General features: G+C 44.8%; 1 protein-coding gene across 1 annotated transcript; it reads right to left on the bottom strand.

Annotated features, from left to right (window-relative positions):
- Positions 1-539: 539 nt before the first annotated feature.
- Positions 540-5,549, bottom strand: LOC6586044. Its single transcript, XM_002011631.4, has 2 exons — positions 3,529-5,549; positions 540-2,487 (listed from the first exon to the last, which is right to left on the bottom strand). The coding sequence occupies exons 1-2, from the start codon at positions 5,248-5,250 to the stop codon at positions 868-870; spliced, it is 3,342 nt and encodes a 1,113-aa protein (XP_002011667.1). The 5' UTR covers positions 5,251-5,549; the 3' UTR covers positions 540-867.
- Between the last annotated feature and the right edge of the window lie 9,035 nt (positions 5,550-14,584).

The following is a 14,584-nucleotide window of genomic DNA, read 5'->3' as shown; positions in this document are numbered from 1 at the left end:
TCGCTATATCAATATTTTTAAATTTTTTTTCCACAATAACAAAATTTCTCCCAAAATATTCGATATTTAGACAAAACAAAATATTCTGATATAAATATATTTTTATACAGAAAAAGTATAGATGTATTGATTTTTTGATATATTTTCGATAACTCCAGCTGAAATATAAATATATTTTATTTATTTATTTAATAAATAAAATAATAAAATAATAAAAAAAGTATCGATATATTGATTATTTGATATATTTTCGATAGCCCTTGCTGAAACTGAGCATTTCACGTTTTCATTGGAGTCGAATAATGAAATAACATTTCAAGATTTATCTTTACCATCAATGTCAAAGTGATTTTATTAAGCTAACGATGATTTTCTTCAATTTTTTGATATCCCTTGAAATCGACATACAGGTATTCAACATATATAAAAATCTTATACGAAACCAATTAAAATCGATTTCAGAAATTTGCTATTTCTAAATATTATCAAATTTTCAAATATATTTATCGATAGCTTGAAATAATACAACACTCATTCGATTAACTATTAAGAAATTCAGCTTTATTACATAATGAGCTGAAATAAAAGACAATTTGGTTTCAGGTACCGAAATTTGGATTTCATCACTAGAATTTTGTGTACCTAATATATATTGCAGCATCATCCTACTTTTTAATCATCATCTGGTATATCATATTCGAAACAAAGAGATAGTTGCGTTATCGACTACAAAGATCCATTTGTTTTGTTGCCTGACTTCTCAGCTAGCTATAAGTTATTGATGAAAACCTTCGCCATAATCCTTTCCAGCAATCCCTCGCTCTCGCTCTCTCGCTTGCACCGCTTCCGTTTCCGTTTCCGACTAGTTCAAGCCAGTTTTACACTAGCTTCCGGAAACTGTTTACTGATCTCGTCGTACAGCGACTTGTGATCGCGCCTGATCTGAGACAGTAGCTTAATAGCTCTGTTGTGCGTCTTTTCGTCGGGCATCTGCTGCTTCTCCAGGGACTCGAGCAGCAGCTGCACCGTCTCCCTGAGATGTGGCTCCAATACGTTGGGATTTTTCTCGTAGAGACGACGCATGGCCTGAACAATGTATAGGTACGCACCAAATTCGCTGCGAAGGGGCAAATTCGCATAGAGCAATGCCAAAGTGTTCTCATTGGATATGGTGTCGACACTGAGCATCATTCGAGCCACAACCGCAGAGACCAGCTCCCGCTCGGCAGACGACAGCATCGAGCTGGCGCTGAGCGCCTCTATGAAGATCGTGGAGGTTGCCTGCACAATGATATCCGCACTCTCGGTGTCAGGGACATGGCTGAGCAGCCAGTGCAGCAGATCGATCGAAAATTTACGGGATTGCGGCTTGCTATCCATCATGCAGTCGACGGCGCTGTAGCAGAGCACATCGTAATACTGTTCGGCAATGATGCCCAGCGGCTCCATGCAACGGAAGACCAGATTGTATAGGAAGTATAGATGGGGCGTAATCTGTCCGGTGGGCTTGCACTGGCGCAAGCTCTTCAGGAAGCGATTGCTAATGCTCTGGAAGTGGGAGGCGAACTGGCGCTTGCTCATCGACTGGCCAAAGGCCGGCAGCAGGTCGCCGACGGCCTCCATCACCTGCATCTCGGCATAGAGCGCCTGGCTGCACTGCTGCAGCACGGACATCTTTGTGTCCTGGCCAATGTTGAACTGGCAGCTCAGCTTGCGCCGCAGCGTGCGACGCACCACGCTGATGATCATGTCGGAGAAGCCCTCGCCCTCCAGCGCATCGGACTTGAGCAGCTTGAGGAACATCGTGATGCAGTTCATCACGCCAATCACATTGGCCGTCTCCTTGGCCGTCTCCACAAAGTCCACCAAGTCGGGCATCAGCTCGTGCCACTGCCGCTTCGCCTCCTGCACGTCGCCCTGGTGGAAATGAAGCGCCGCCAGCTCGCTCAGCGCCTCGTATGCGGCCCGGCGGCTCAATTCGTTACGTGAATCGGTGCAAATGGCGACGAAGCGCTCCGCATCGGTCAGATACGGGATAACCGCATCGGGCACATGCACAGCCAGTTGCTTGAGGCACAGCAGTGCTTCGTCCGGTGCCACCGTTGTGGACACACTGTCGCTGGTCACGCTTCTGGTATTGCCATCGTTCTCCGTCTGGTCGCCATGGCCGTCGCCGATGCTGTCCTCCTCGGCGCAAATACTGGCATCGGCATCCGTCTCCACTTCCAGGTCATCGGCGTCCCTCTCCTCGTCGCTTGCCTTGTCGTCATCGGCACCGTCTTTGATCGCAGTGAAGACGCCACTGATTATGGGCTCAATATTCTCATTGACCTGCTTTGGGACATGCTTGGCGAGCGCCCCGAGCAGCTCCAACGTAAACACCAGCGGTCCACCCTCGATCTCCAGTATTTCCAGGAAGCAGTCCATTAGCTCGGGTGCACGAAACTTGAATTTCTCTGCATCTACGTGGCTCAACATGTTGATAACCTTAAGGAAAAGCAGGAATTATGATGATAGAAGGAGAAGTGAAACAAATAGAGGGTGAAACAAAGAGGGGTAGAGCAACTAGAGAGATGCCTAGAGAGGGATCAATGGGAGGAAGAGAGTAAAACGAGAAAGGTAAAAAAGTGGAGCATAGGGAAATGCAAGTAAATGAATGGGAAAGAAAGGTGGAGGAGGAATATCACTGAATAGACATGACTAGTCGATCGGTTAGTGAGATGGAAACGAGGAAAGAATGAGAGTGAGAGAAAATAAAGCGACTGGAAAAATTGAGAAAAAAATAAGGAGAGAAAGATGGAAAGAGTAAAAGAAAGGGAGTGAAAGTGATTAAGAAAATGATAAAGATAAGAATTGGCTAACCAGTAACCTAAAATGACCACGCAAAAGAAGAGAATAGAGAAAGGGAGAGAGAGAAGCAAGAGAACAGATTGACAGAAAGGACAAACCATAGTGAAGAGTAAAAAGAATGAGATAAAAGAGTGAAAGTAAGCTAAGGGCAAGAGAAAGGAGAGATGAGAAAGTACAGAATCAGCTCCAGAGAGAGAGAGAGAGAGAAAGAGAGAGAGAGAAGAAACGTAAAATAGGTAAATGGAATGCGAAAGAACGAGAAAGAGAGAAACGAGAACAAAGATTGCCAAAGAGGAGACATGTGAAAGTAAGGCTAGAGATAGAGAACATAAAAGAAACGGAAAATATGTGAATGGAATGCGAAAGAATGAGAAAGAGAGAAGCAAGAGCAAAGATTCTGATTGGAAGACTACAAAGAGAAGATAGAGAAGATTGAGCGAAAGCAAAGAACGGCAAATCAACAAAAGAAATGGCTAGACAAAGAGCAATGAGAGAAAGAAGGCGTAAGTTGAATTTAATAAAAAAAAGTCCAAGAAAGGAAAGCAAGGGAAATCTCCAAGCAAAGAAATCAATGGAAGGAGAGGGCAAGTCGGAGGATTTATGTAACCAACTTGAAGATCGTATAATTTGTTTCTTCAAGCGATAATATAATAGGACTATCTATGTGGGCCAACAAACCTGTATTGCCTGAGTGCGGAGAATCGCTTCGTCGTCATCGTCAATGTGCTTGGCCAGCGGCAAGGCAATGGCCATGACCTCATCGAAGTGGGGCTTAAACAAATCCTTGGTCATTTTGGCCAGAGAGGCGATGGCACTCAGCGCCAGTTGGCGCAGTGATAGGGAGTTGTGGTTGGGGTCGGCCGTGTACATCAGTCGCTTCATTAGCTCGGCCAGATGCGGCTGGAGCGCCTCCCGCCGCAGGCTCTCACAGTAGATCTCCAGGGTGCAGAACATGCGGGTTTGCGACTCGGTTTCATGATCGGTCATCCGCTGTTCCGGGGTCATCTGATCGAGAAACTCGCAGAAGAGGCGCAACACTTGCGGGGCCATCACCGTGATTTCCGGCTGCAGATTCTCGGCCAGAATGGCGAGCGTAAAGTGCGCGGATCGACGCACCATGGGATCAACATCGTGCACGCCCTTCTCGATGGCAGCGACAAAGCTGCGCAACGGCTCGTCCGCCAGCAGGTCGGTAAAGCCCTTGGCCATCAGTGCCAGGAACAGAAAGCCGGCGACGCGCTGCAGTGCCGACTTCTGTTGGTCCAGCTTGGGCAGCATGAGGCGCAGGGCGCGCTGCGCCACACGATTCGTGTCCGACTGGGCGGCAATGAAGAGCACCGTTTGGGCGGCCTCCGAGAGCGGCGATTGCGACTCGTGCGTGTCCATCAAATAGAGCTCCTCGCCATCCGCGTCCACGGCCGGCTTGACGGCCATCAGGTGGAAGAGCGTCATCAGCAGCTTGTCCATCATTTTGAGACGAATGATGTGCCGGCGCTTGTGACGCACACAGCTCCTCAGCGAGATGATGGCCTGGACGCGTATCTCATCGCTCAGATGGGAGTCGCTGGTCAGCCCCAAGAGCTTGTTGATCACCACGTGCAGCTGGGGCCACACCAGCTCTGGCAGATGTTTGTTTAGCTTGACGAGCACATCGAATCCACGGTAGCTGCGCTTCGGATTCGGCTGGTAGGCAAAGGCGTGCGTCAATTCCATGATCAGCGGCAACGTGGCGGCCAGCTCATCCTGGTCGCTGACATGATTGCGAAACAACGGTATGGCCAAGCTCCAGCCGGCAAGCAGATTTTCCGTTGCCTGCGAGCCCAGATCACCGTTCTCCTTGGCCTTCTGCAGCGCGTTCATGAATATACTCTTGGCGCGCAGCAAATACTTCTCGAAGACATTCGGCGCCGCCTTCATCAGCAGCTTGAAGCAAATGGAGCCCAGCAGCTGGGCCATCTTGTCGGGGCTAACACACAGTTCGTCAATGTAATTCATGATCCGATTGTTCCACTCGGCCGTCTCGTCAGTCACGTCCATCACATGCTCCATCACCAGGCCAACACAGCGCACGATTGTCGTCTGCAAGCTTTCGTCATCGCTGGTGGACATCGATTTGAGGGCATTGAAGAGCGCCAGCTGCGTCTCCTGCTGCTGGCCCAGCGTCATCTTCTTCCACATGCCCGCCTGGGCCAATCGATTCTTCAGTATGTGACCGGAGCACTTGCGCATGGCCGGCAGCTTGCCCACATTGCCGAGCACCAGGCACAGCTCGACGGTGCTGTCCGGATCGGCATGGAGGCTGGTCAGCTCCTCGGTCGATTGATGCATCAAGTCCGACTGGCTGTTCATAATGTCGCCCAACAGCTGGACAATTTGTGTGCGACTCTGCTCAATGGCCATGGTCAATGTTCGAAATCTTCGCTTTGAATCTTACGCTGGATGTATCTCTCTCAAGTCTGAAGCCGGCTGCTGAAGCTAACTGAGCAACTGCACTTGGATCTCCGCAATTCTTCGCAAACGCAATTTTTATAATATGCTTAAACCAATACTTAACGTTTTGTATTGATTAGTTCAATAGTAAAAATGTACAAGAACTATCCCTAAGGTGAAACTTTTTGATATTTTTGAAAAAAAAAAAAAAAAAATAATGAAAAAATATAAATTTCAAAGCGCGTTTGTTTGCTCGACTAACAAATGAAAATGAACTACTAATGAACTAACGAAATATAACATACTCGACTTCCCTTTTAGTCGCCTACTTTGATTCCCAAAAAATCAGGCTGACAAAAAATGTAGTGAATGTCATCAAGAAAAATACAGTCGAGTTTCGATAATTTGTAACCCCCTTGCCATTATGAACTGTCGCGAGTCGATTGTATTGTATTGTATTATATATCTGAAATTCTCTATTTCCAATCAATCAATTTTATTATACTAAATAATGCAAAATTTATTATTTGGAAATGCGACTTCCGCACGTCAATCAGCGCATCAATCATGTGTAAATAGTTGAATTAGTTAAGGTTAGTCAATCAGTTAGTTAGGCGAAAGTCAGTCAGTCCGTCAATTTATCAATCAATCACGCCAAATCTTTCAGTCATATTGCTCTCAGACGATGATATAGATCTATCAGTCTATCTATCAATCAAATATTCAATCAGTTAATCAATCAATCTCTCAATCTCTCAATCAAACATATAAGCCACTCAGTCAATCAATCTACCACTTAAACTATCGGTTCACCAATCAATCAGTAAGTTAGTCAATTAATTATATATGTATATACATAAATGCATCAGTCAACCCTTCAGTCAATCACACGCATATATTACTCTTTCAATCAATGTGTCTATCTATCAATTAAATATTCAAGCAATCCATCAGTCAACTAATTATTCAATCTGTCAATCATTAAGCCAGTCAATCAGTCAGTCAATCAGTCCATCAGTTAATTCATCAATCATATGATACTCAATCAGTCAGTCAGTCAGTCAATCCAAGGCTTGATCTACCTATATGCCAATCATTACATATGCTTTTATATTTTTATTATAACATTTAATTTTTTTTTTATTATTATTTTCATTTTAATATTTTTTTATATATTTTTTTCACAGCAGCAAACCAAAGAAATATTTTCAACCAAAACTAAAACAATGATGCAATTATTTCCGAATTTAGCGTCTCAAATTGAGGCATTAGTCAATATGTCCAGCACGCACTATGCACTGGGTATATTCGGCTTCATAGTCGGCGTCAGCTTCAGTTTCAGCTCTCTTTCTTTCTCCCCTCGCTTTGTCTTTTCCTCCGGCTCCGACTTCGGTTCCAGCTTCTGCTTCATTTCTACTTTTGGTACCACCTCCGCCCGTGCCTTCGCCTCCGCCTTGCTGACCTCCTTCAGCTCGCGTTCCATCTTGGTGCCTGCCTCAACCGCTTTGCTGACTGCAGCGCTCTGTAGTTGGAGCTCTGGTATTGGCAATGGCAGCAATGAACGCGGCGACGGCGGACGCTGCAGCTTCCATGGATAGACACGGCCCGAGCGCTCCAGCAGCCCGCCCTTGGGCACCGGACGCATCGGCATTGCGGTCGGTAGCAAACCGTTCTGCTTTAGCATAGAGCTGAGCTTGCCCTCGCTGTTGAGGGCGTTGTAGATCTCGATCTTTTTGCGTGAGATTAGCTCGACGGTGGGCCACTCGTAGCCCTGGCAGATGCAGTTGTCGTGCCAGAAATCAAACTCCTCGGTGGTGAACGCCATGTTGGAGATATCGTTGAGCTCGTGCTTCTCCACCAGATCCTCGTAGCGCAAATGGAGTACAATATTTGTCGGGGTTTTGCCCACATAATAGCCCTCGGCCAGCTCCGATGTGCCCATGATCTCGGCAATGCGATATTCGGCCGGCACAGTCATTGGGTTGACATTCAGTCGCACAAAGCAGCTACGCACCGTCGCCTCGAAATTGTTGCAGCGCAACAGCTGCTCGAGCCGGTGCCGAGTCAAACGCAACGCGTCCAGCTGCACCAGCGTGCGAGCCGGCACCGTTGCGTTTGGCCCTCCCAGCTCATCGACGACCACGTTCACCTCACCAATATCATCATCGACGCGTACGGGCAGGGAGCGCATGCGCTGCAGCTCCCACACGATTTCCGATTTGGGCCGGTGTTTCCGTTGCTCGGTTATCCCAGTCCATGGTAGCTTCAGCGGCTGCATTAGCTGCACCATATCCGATGCATTGTATAGACGTGGCGAGCTATGCTTTGACTTTGACTTGGACTTGGTCCTGGCTTTTGGCTTTGATCCCGACATTTCAATTACTCCACGCTGACCCTGGTGTTTGCTCACTGCTTAGCTAGCTGTCTATAGTCTCTACTTTTGCTAAATATGCCTCAGCTCTCTCAGTGTTTTTCGTTTCAACTGACTGCTCTCAGCCAAGCGCACGCCTACTTCGATGCGACCCTTGGCATTACATACGGACGGACGTAAGTACGTACGTAATGTCGTAACGCCGTTCAGCTTCACGAAGGCTTACGGTTATTAATTTGGAATTTCAATTGCTTTTGAATGGCGGCCAAATGTGTGGATGCTGCCAGAGAGCTGACTAAATGCTTTTCATTAAACGCATATATATATAATTTTTTTGGCTACCATATGGGGTATATGCATTAACGATATATGAACTAAAAGCTCTTCACTTTATTATGTATTAATATATTTGTTAGTCATATATATTTCATTCTTAAGCTACATATATGATTACAGGGTATTATAAGGCCTAATTAATACATATTTGCTTATATTTCCAATTCATTATAATTTACAGGGTATCACAAACTCTACTCCGTATGAAACGGCCCTAGGTTCTGAAACTTATATGATTACAGGATACTAGAGGGTATCTTCGATATATAATATTTTTGTAAATTATATCTTAAGCACTTCTATCATAAGTTGTACTCCGTATAAAATCGTTCCAGGTACTTCAGCCTATATGATTACAGGGTATTAGAGAGTCCCGTCGAATATAATATTTCTGTAAACTCAATCATAAGCATTTCTATATAACATAAGCCACATATATGATTACAGGGTATTGTAAAGTATGATTAGCACATAATTTTTTATTTTCAAAGTTTTCTCTATTTTACAGGGTATCATAAGCTGTACTCCTATAGCATTTTTAAAATTTATTATAAGGTCTACTCCATTCACAATTCTTCTGTTTATTATTTGTAATATGATTACAGGGTATTTAAATGCCTACTACATATAGAGTGTGCACGGATGCATTTAATGACTTTTCTTATCCATTCTCTCTCTCACTCTGTCGCTCTCTCTCTTTCTGCCCCCTCTCTGTCTTTCTGCCCTCTCTCTCTCTCTCTCACTCTCTCGCACTCATCCTATCTCTCTTTTCCCCCCTCTCACGCTCAGCTTGGACCATAAATGCCAGCCAACTATTAAGTTTATATTAATTTGGTTTTTCTTATCCTTATTTTTCTTTTCCTTTTTTTTTTTTTTTTTTTTGGCAACAATTACTTGGCACATACGCTGCTTGGCGGGCCTCTCGGCCGTGGCTGGTGTGAGTGGCACGCCCATTTGGAGCATTTGCCATTAAATTGGCAAAAGATTTATGGTACAATTGCTTTAATTACAGTTGCAGCTAATTGTATGCAGCCCGGGGCAGATGCTCTAGACGAGACCCACCCAGCTACAGCTTGAGTCGAGCTGGTGCTCCTGCTCCTGCTGATGCTGCTCCTGCTGCTGCTGATGCTGCTCCTGCTGCTGCTGATGCTCCTGCTGCTGCTGAAATCTTTGCATGCTTTGTATGTGAGTCTGCATAAATAACTTAAATGTGAATCTCGATGAGCATAAGGTGAATGCGGAGCACATGGATGGTGGTGCCCATTGAAAATGCTGCTCACGCATTGATTCGAAACTGCCAAAACACACACACACACACACACACACACACACACAGGCATAGACTTCAGCTTCGGCCCACACACTTAAGGGCCAACTCGTTTATGCAAGCGCAGTCATCATCATCATCATCATCACGACCAACGCCATCATCATCCGCATCCTCAACCTCGTTCACATATCATCCTGGTCCAGCATCGTCAGCGTCGATGAGTTAGTCCAACTTCAATTCCTTCACAGACTTCGATCCTTGCTCTATGTAGATGTGTGCGAGTGTGTGTGCCCGTGTGTGTGTGCGTGCATTGGATTTTTGGTGTCGGCTTTATGATAAATTTATAAATTAATTTTGTTGAAGAAACTTGCGAAACACCTCTAGTTGCTCGAAAGGATTCAACACTGTCGGCTCGGCAATAGCGTTTCGGTCTCCTTGAATCACGTACCACATGAATGCTCATTCATCTCTGTGGGCGTGGCAGTTCATGTATGCATGATAAAGCATCAGAGTTTATGCATAAACGCGTCAGCCCAGAAGATGAACAAATTTATGCGGACTCAAGACTCAATAATACCCGATAGCATGGACAAGTATGTTAGATTGAGAGACAGCCAAAGCCCAAGCAGGTGGAAGAGATTGCGAATGCGAATGCGAATGCGAATGTGAATGGGAGAGCGATGGAGCGGGGGGAGACGTTGGGGGACAAGGCAGAAACCGAGAGTGATGGAAGGGAAAACACTTAAGGAATCTCAAAGCAGATTAGAGGAATACTCATGGAAAATGGAACTATAAATAGAACTAAGAAGAGAGACATGAGAAAGAGAAGGAGCCAGAAAGAAAGAGAGAGGGAGAGGGGAAGAACAGAGAGTGAAAGACGAAGGAAGACACAAAGGAAACAGCGAATGAGAGGCGGATGCAAGAACGTAAGATATGAGAAAAAGAGAGAGATAGAGAGAAAGACAAAAAGAGAGAAGGTAATTGGGGGGAGAGTGAAAAACATAGGAAGACACACGACTATATGAAGAGAGAGAGAGAGAGAGACATGAGAGAGAGATAGAGTTAGAATTAGAAAGAAAAGAAAAGGGAGATGGGAGGGACGAAGATTAAAACACACAGGGATCCATCCGACTATATCTAGAGAGAGAGAGAGAGAACAACAAAGTGAGATATGAGAGAGAAACAAAGAGAGAGAGAGAGAGACAGAGAGAGAGAGCTAAAGTAAGAGAAACCAAGTCATACAAGGCCTTACAGATCCTTTTGGTCTAATAAGAAAACTAATGAAGACATTTGAAAAGTTTATGCCGTGAAATTGTTGTCATATTCAGTCGAAATTGAATTTCCTTGTCTTCTGTTCGTAATTTAGGCAAGTGAAATTCAATTTTATTTGAAAGTGAGCGGAAAAAAAGAAGAACCGAATGAAGGCTGGCGGATAGAAGAAGAGAGATTATCCATTTGGTGCCGTGCGGCTGGTTCGCGTGGTGGACTCGTATGCGAGGCCAGCAAGGCGAGCGAACACCTTTCAAATGGCAAAGTTCTGCCCGTGGGCTGACGCGCAGTAGGCAGCAGCCACGCCTTGACGTTGACAGGCGCACACACTGAATGAAGAAAAGTTTGTCGGGCTACATGCAATGCGGCACCCTCATCCAGCTGGCTGACATGCCAGCCGTCCAGCCGTCCAGCCGTCCAGCCAGCCAGCCAGCCGGCCGAGCTATAATGTACATACTACAAGTATTTAACACTGCTGGCGGGTATTTGGGAATCGGGCAGCCTTCGAGGTGGGTGGGCGGCGGCGGAGGCATGGCGTCTGTCTAAGTGAAAAACAAGCAAATAAACGAGCGCCTGCTGCTGCAAACAGGCGAAGCTACAAATGAATCTAGGATACGGATACCCATGTCAAAAAATAAAAGTCCTGCATACGCCGCAAAAACCAGCCGCGCCGCCCCTCCGGCCGCCCAACAACGTTTCACATCGCGCCACTGGAGGTATGGGGAGGCGGTGCTCGTCCTGAAGCTTGACTAGGCCACGGGCAGCGGCTGTGGCAGTGGCAGCCACTGACTGGGCGCAAAGAAACTTGTTTGTTGCACAGAAACAAAAGCGTTTCCGCTTTTCATGTAAAATGACAGAAACAAGTGTTAATGGTTTTGAGCTTAGGCTTAAACAGAGATAGCTAGCGGGTGAGTCAGTGAGCGAGACAGCGAGTCCTAGATGGACAGGGAGCGATAGGGAGAGAGTGATGCAGAGACGAGCAACTTTTCAGCATAGCTTGCAGTTTTAGTGGGCTCTTTTATATACCCTTTAAAGGGGGCACACAAATATGTAGAGTATAATTAGCAGAGAGAACTTGAGGCACGTCAGAAATCTGCTTACCTCGAGTAAATCCAGCTTTGATTGATGAGACGTGATAAGTGGAAATTATATTCAAATCTTTTAATGCAATTTCCTTAAAGCTCATTCTGTCTTTTCTGATATGTTTTATATAGTCCATCTCTTCAGTTTTTTCTGCTTTCCATTTCTAACTCTCCTTCTCATCCTTATTCTTTAGCTCCATTCCCTCATTCTTTATTCCCTCTTAGTCATTCTCTGTCTTCTGCTTCTCTTTCTTCTCATACATTACTTCTTCTTCGCCTTCTTCGCTTTCTTCCCATTCTCTAGCCCTACTTCGACCTTTACCTCTAGCTCTAGCTCTACCGCTACCCTTACTTCTTCTTTTGCCTCTTGATCTACATCTACCTCAAACTTCACCTCCACCTCCGCCTCTACCTTTACATCTAGCTCAATATCTACCTCATCCTCCACCTTTACCTCTAGCTCTACCCCCATCTTCACCTCTACCTCTAGCTCTACCCCAACTCTACCTCCACCCCTACCACTACCACTACCTCTACGTCTACCCCTACGTCTACCTCTACCTCTACTCTACCCATACATAGACCTCTACCTCGCTCTCTGCATTAAACTATAGTAGAGTTTTTCAACCAATGCATTGGTCTTTCTCTTTTTTTCTTTCCGAACTCACTTTACTTGGATGCATTTTGTAAAAAATCATTGTATCTTTCACTATGATATTACCTTAACTTGTGCTGCATGTGTTCAGTTTGAAAGTTGAACTCAATTTCTGTTTGTATTCCTTTTTTTTTTTGCCATTTTCGTTTTTTGTTTATTTTTTTTGTGTTTTACATTTTTGGATATTGCGAATTTTGAACGAATTGCAATAGGAGTTGTGTCTGAGTCAGACCCACACACATCCGACTCCCTGAGTGGATATGTATGTATTTTTTTAAATGCCCAACCGGCAGACAGAGCCAGAGTCGAACCACATTCGAACCGCATTGCCCACATTTCAAATTTTACATTTCACATTTCGCAATTCACGTTTCACACGCTTCTCGCTAACTCTGACGGGCGACGGCGGCTTGTTGCTTTTGCTGCTTCGGTAGCTTTTTGCATTTTACCTACAGATTTTTCGTATATACATATGCATATGCAAATGCTCGGCCTACATGTGTCAGAGTGCCTGCTGCACTCCGTTTGCCCCTAAACAGAGGCGTGTCTAGGGAGGGGGCGCTGCCAGCGTGGAGGTGGGGCAGAGATTCTCCCAGAAAGTTTGCCTGCACGTTGCCTACTTTTTTGCGCTCGTTTCTTGACTTGTCTCTGCATGGGTGTGTGTGTGTGTATGTATTTCTACTTCTTTTTTTTTTTTTTTTTTTTTGAAGGAGTGTAAAATTACAATAATGAAAATGTATTTGCGAAACTCTCCTAATTAGTTGAATATGAGGCATGTTGCTATTCAAATATGCACATGCTCGACCGCTGGGCGTGGCTGGGCTTACATTTTAAAGTTCATAGTTCACTGTTAACAGTCGAAGGTTTACAGTTTAAAGTTTAGATTTGGCAGCTTACAGTGCACTGTTAACAATCTTCAGTTTACAGTGCACTGTTAACAATCTACAGTTTACAGTGCACTGTTAACAATTTACAGTTTACAGTGCACTGTTAACAATCTACAATATACAGTGCACTGTTAACAATCTACAGTTTACAGTGCACTGTTAACAATCTTCAGATTACAGTGCACTGTTAACAATCTACAGTTTACAGTGCACTGTTAACAATCTTCAGATTACAGTGCACTGTTAACAATCTACAGTTTACAGTGCACTGTTAACAATCTACAGTTTACAGTGCACTGTTAACAATTTACAGTTTACAGTGCACTGTTAACAATTTACATTTTACAGTGCACTGTTAACAATCTACAGTTTACAGTGCACTGTTAACAATCAACAATTTACAGTGCACTGTTAACAATCTACAGTTCACAGTGCACTGTTAACAATCTACAGTTTACAGTGCACTGTTAACAATCTACAGTTTACAGTGCAATGTTAACAATCTACAGTTTACAGTGCAATGTTAACAATCTACAGTTTACAGTGCACTGTTAACAATCAACAATTTACAGTGCACTGTTAACAATCTATTTACAGTCTAATACCTAACAGCTAAAAACTAACAGCTAACCGCTTACAGCTAACAGTTTAAACTCTACAGTTAACAGATTACAGCTAACATGTAAAACTCGAGTCAGAAGGAGGCAGCGTGCAGTTCAAAGAAAAGAAATGGATTAAGATGGAAAAAATAGCATAGAATTCGCAATTACTTAGAAGCGCTATAAATTTTTACGCAACGTCGCTTGCCAGGCAGAGTGCGAGGCGGAGGCGAAGGCGGGGGGAGGCAGGTAGTCAGGGATCGAGTTGGGGGTGTGGCAAGTGTTAAAGTTGTCGTTGTCGAGCATCGAACGCACCTGCTGCCCAGTCTCGGCTCAAAGCTCGTTTGACTTTTGTCGAAAAACTTTCTAAATACACGCACACACACATAGAGAGTGACGGGGGGGTGGAGAGAGAGAGAGAGAGAGAGCGAACAATGTTGTAGCTGGCAGCAGGTGAGAGCATAAATTTAACACATTAAAGCAAGTTATTGTAATTGGCCGTGGCTGGCCCACGCGTCGTATGCGCAATGCGGGAGCGTGGCACACAGAGAAAATAATAAAAAAAAAGGCGAAAAAAATGGAAGAAGAAGAAGAAGCATCAACAGCAGGAGCCGTAGTAGGAGCAGGAGCAGGAGCAGGAGCAGCAGCTGCCATCAAATGTCTGTCAAACATGGGCAAATATAATCTGACGCACTTTGACAAGCGCATTTACACAAATTACCGCATCAAAGTGGGCAATGTGGGCGTGGTCACACACACCCGCACACACACACACACACAGACATATGTACATATGATAATCACAACACATCAAGTGACAATTGAAACCGCAAAC

The sequence above is a fragment of the Drosophila mojavensis genome, unplaced genomic scaffold (assembly GCF_018153725.1).
Source record: "Drosophila mojavensis isolate 15081-1352.22 unplaced genomic scaffold, ASM1815372v1 contig_136, whole genome shotgun sequence".
Taxonomy (NCBI): domain Eukaryota; kingdom Metazoa; phylum Arthropoda; class Insecta; order Diptera; family Drosophilidae; genus Drosophila; species Drosophila mojavensis.
The sequence above is the reverse complement of the archived record's forward strand: the minus strand, read 5'-3'. Positions and strand labels throughout refer to the sequence as shown.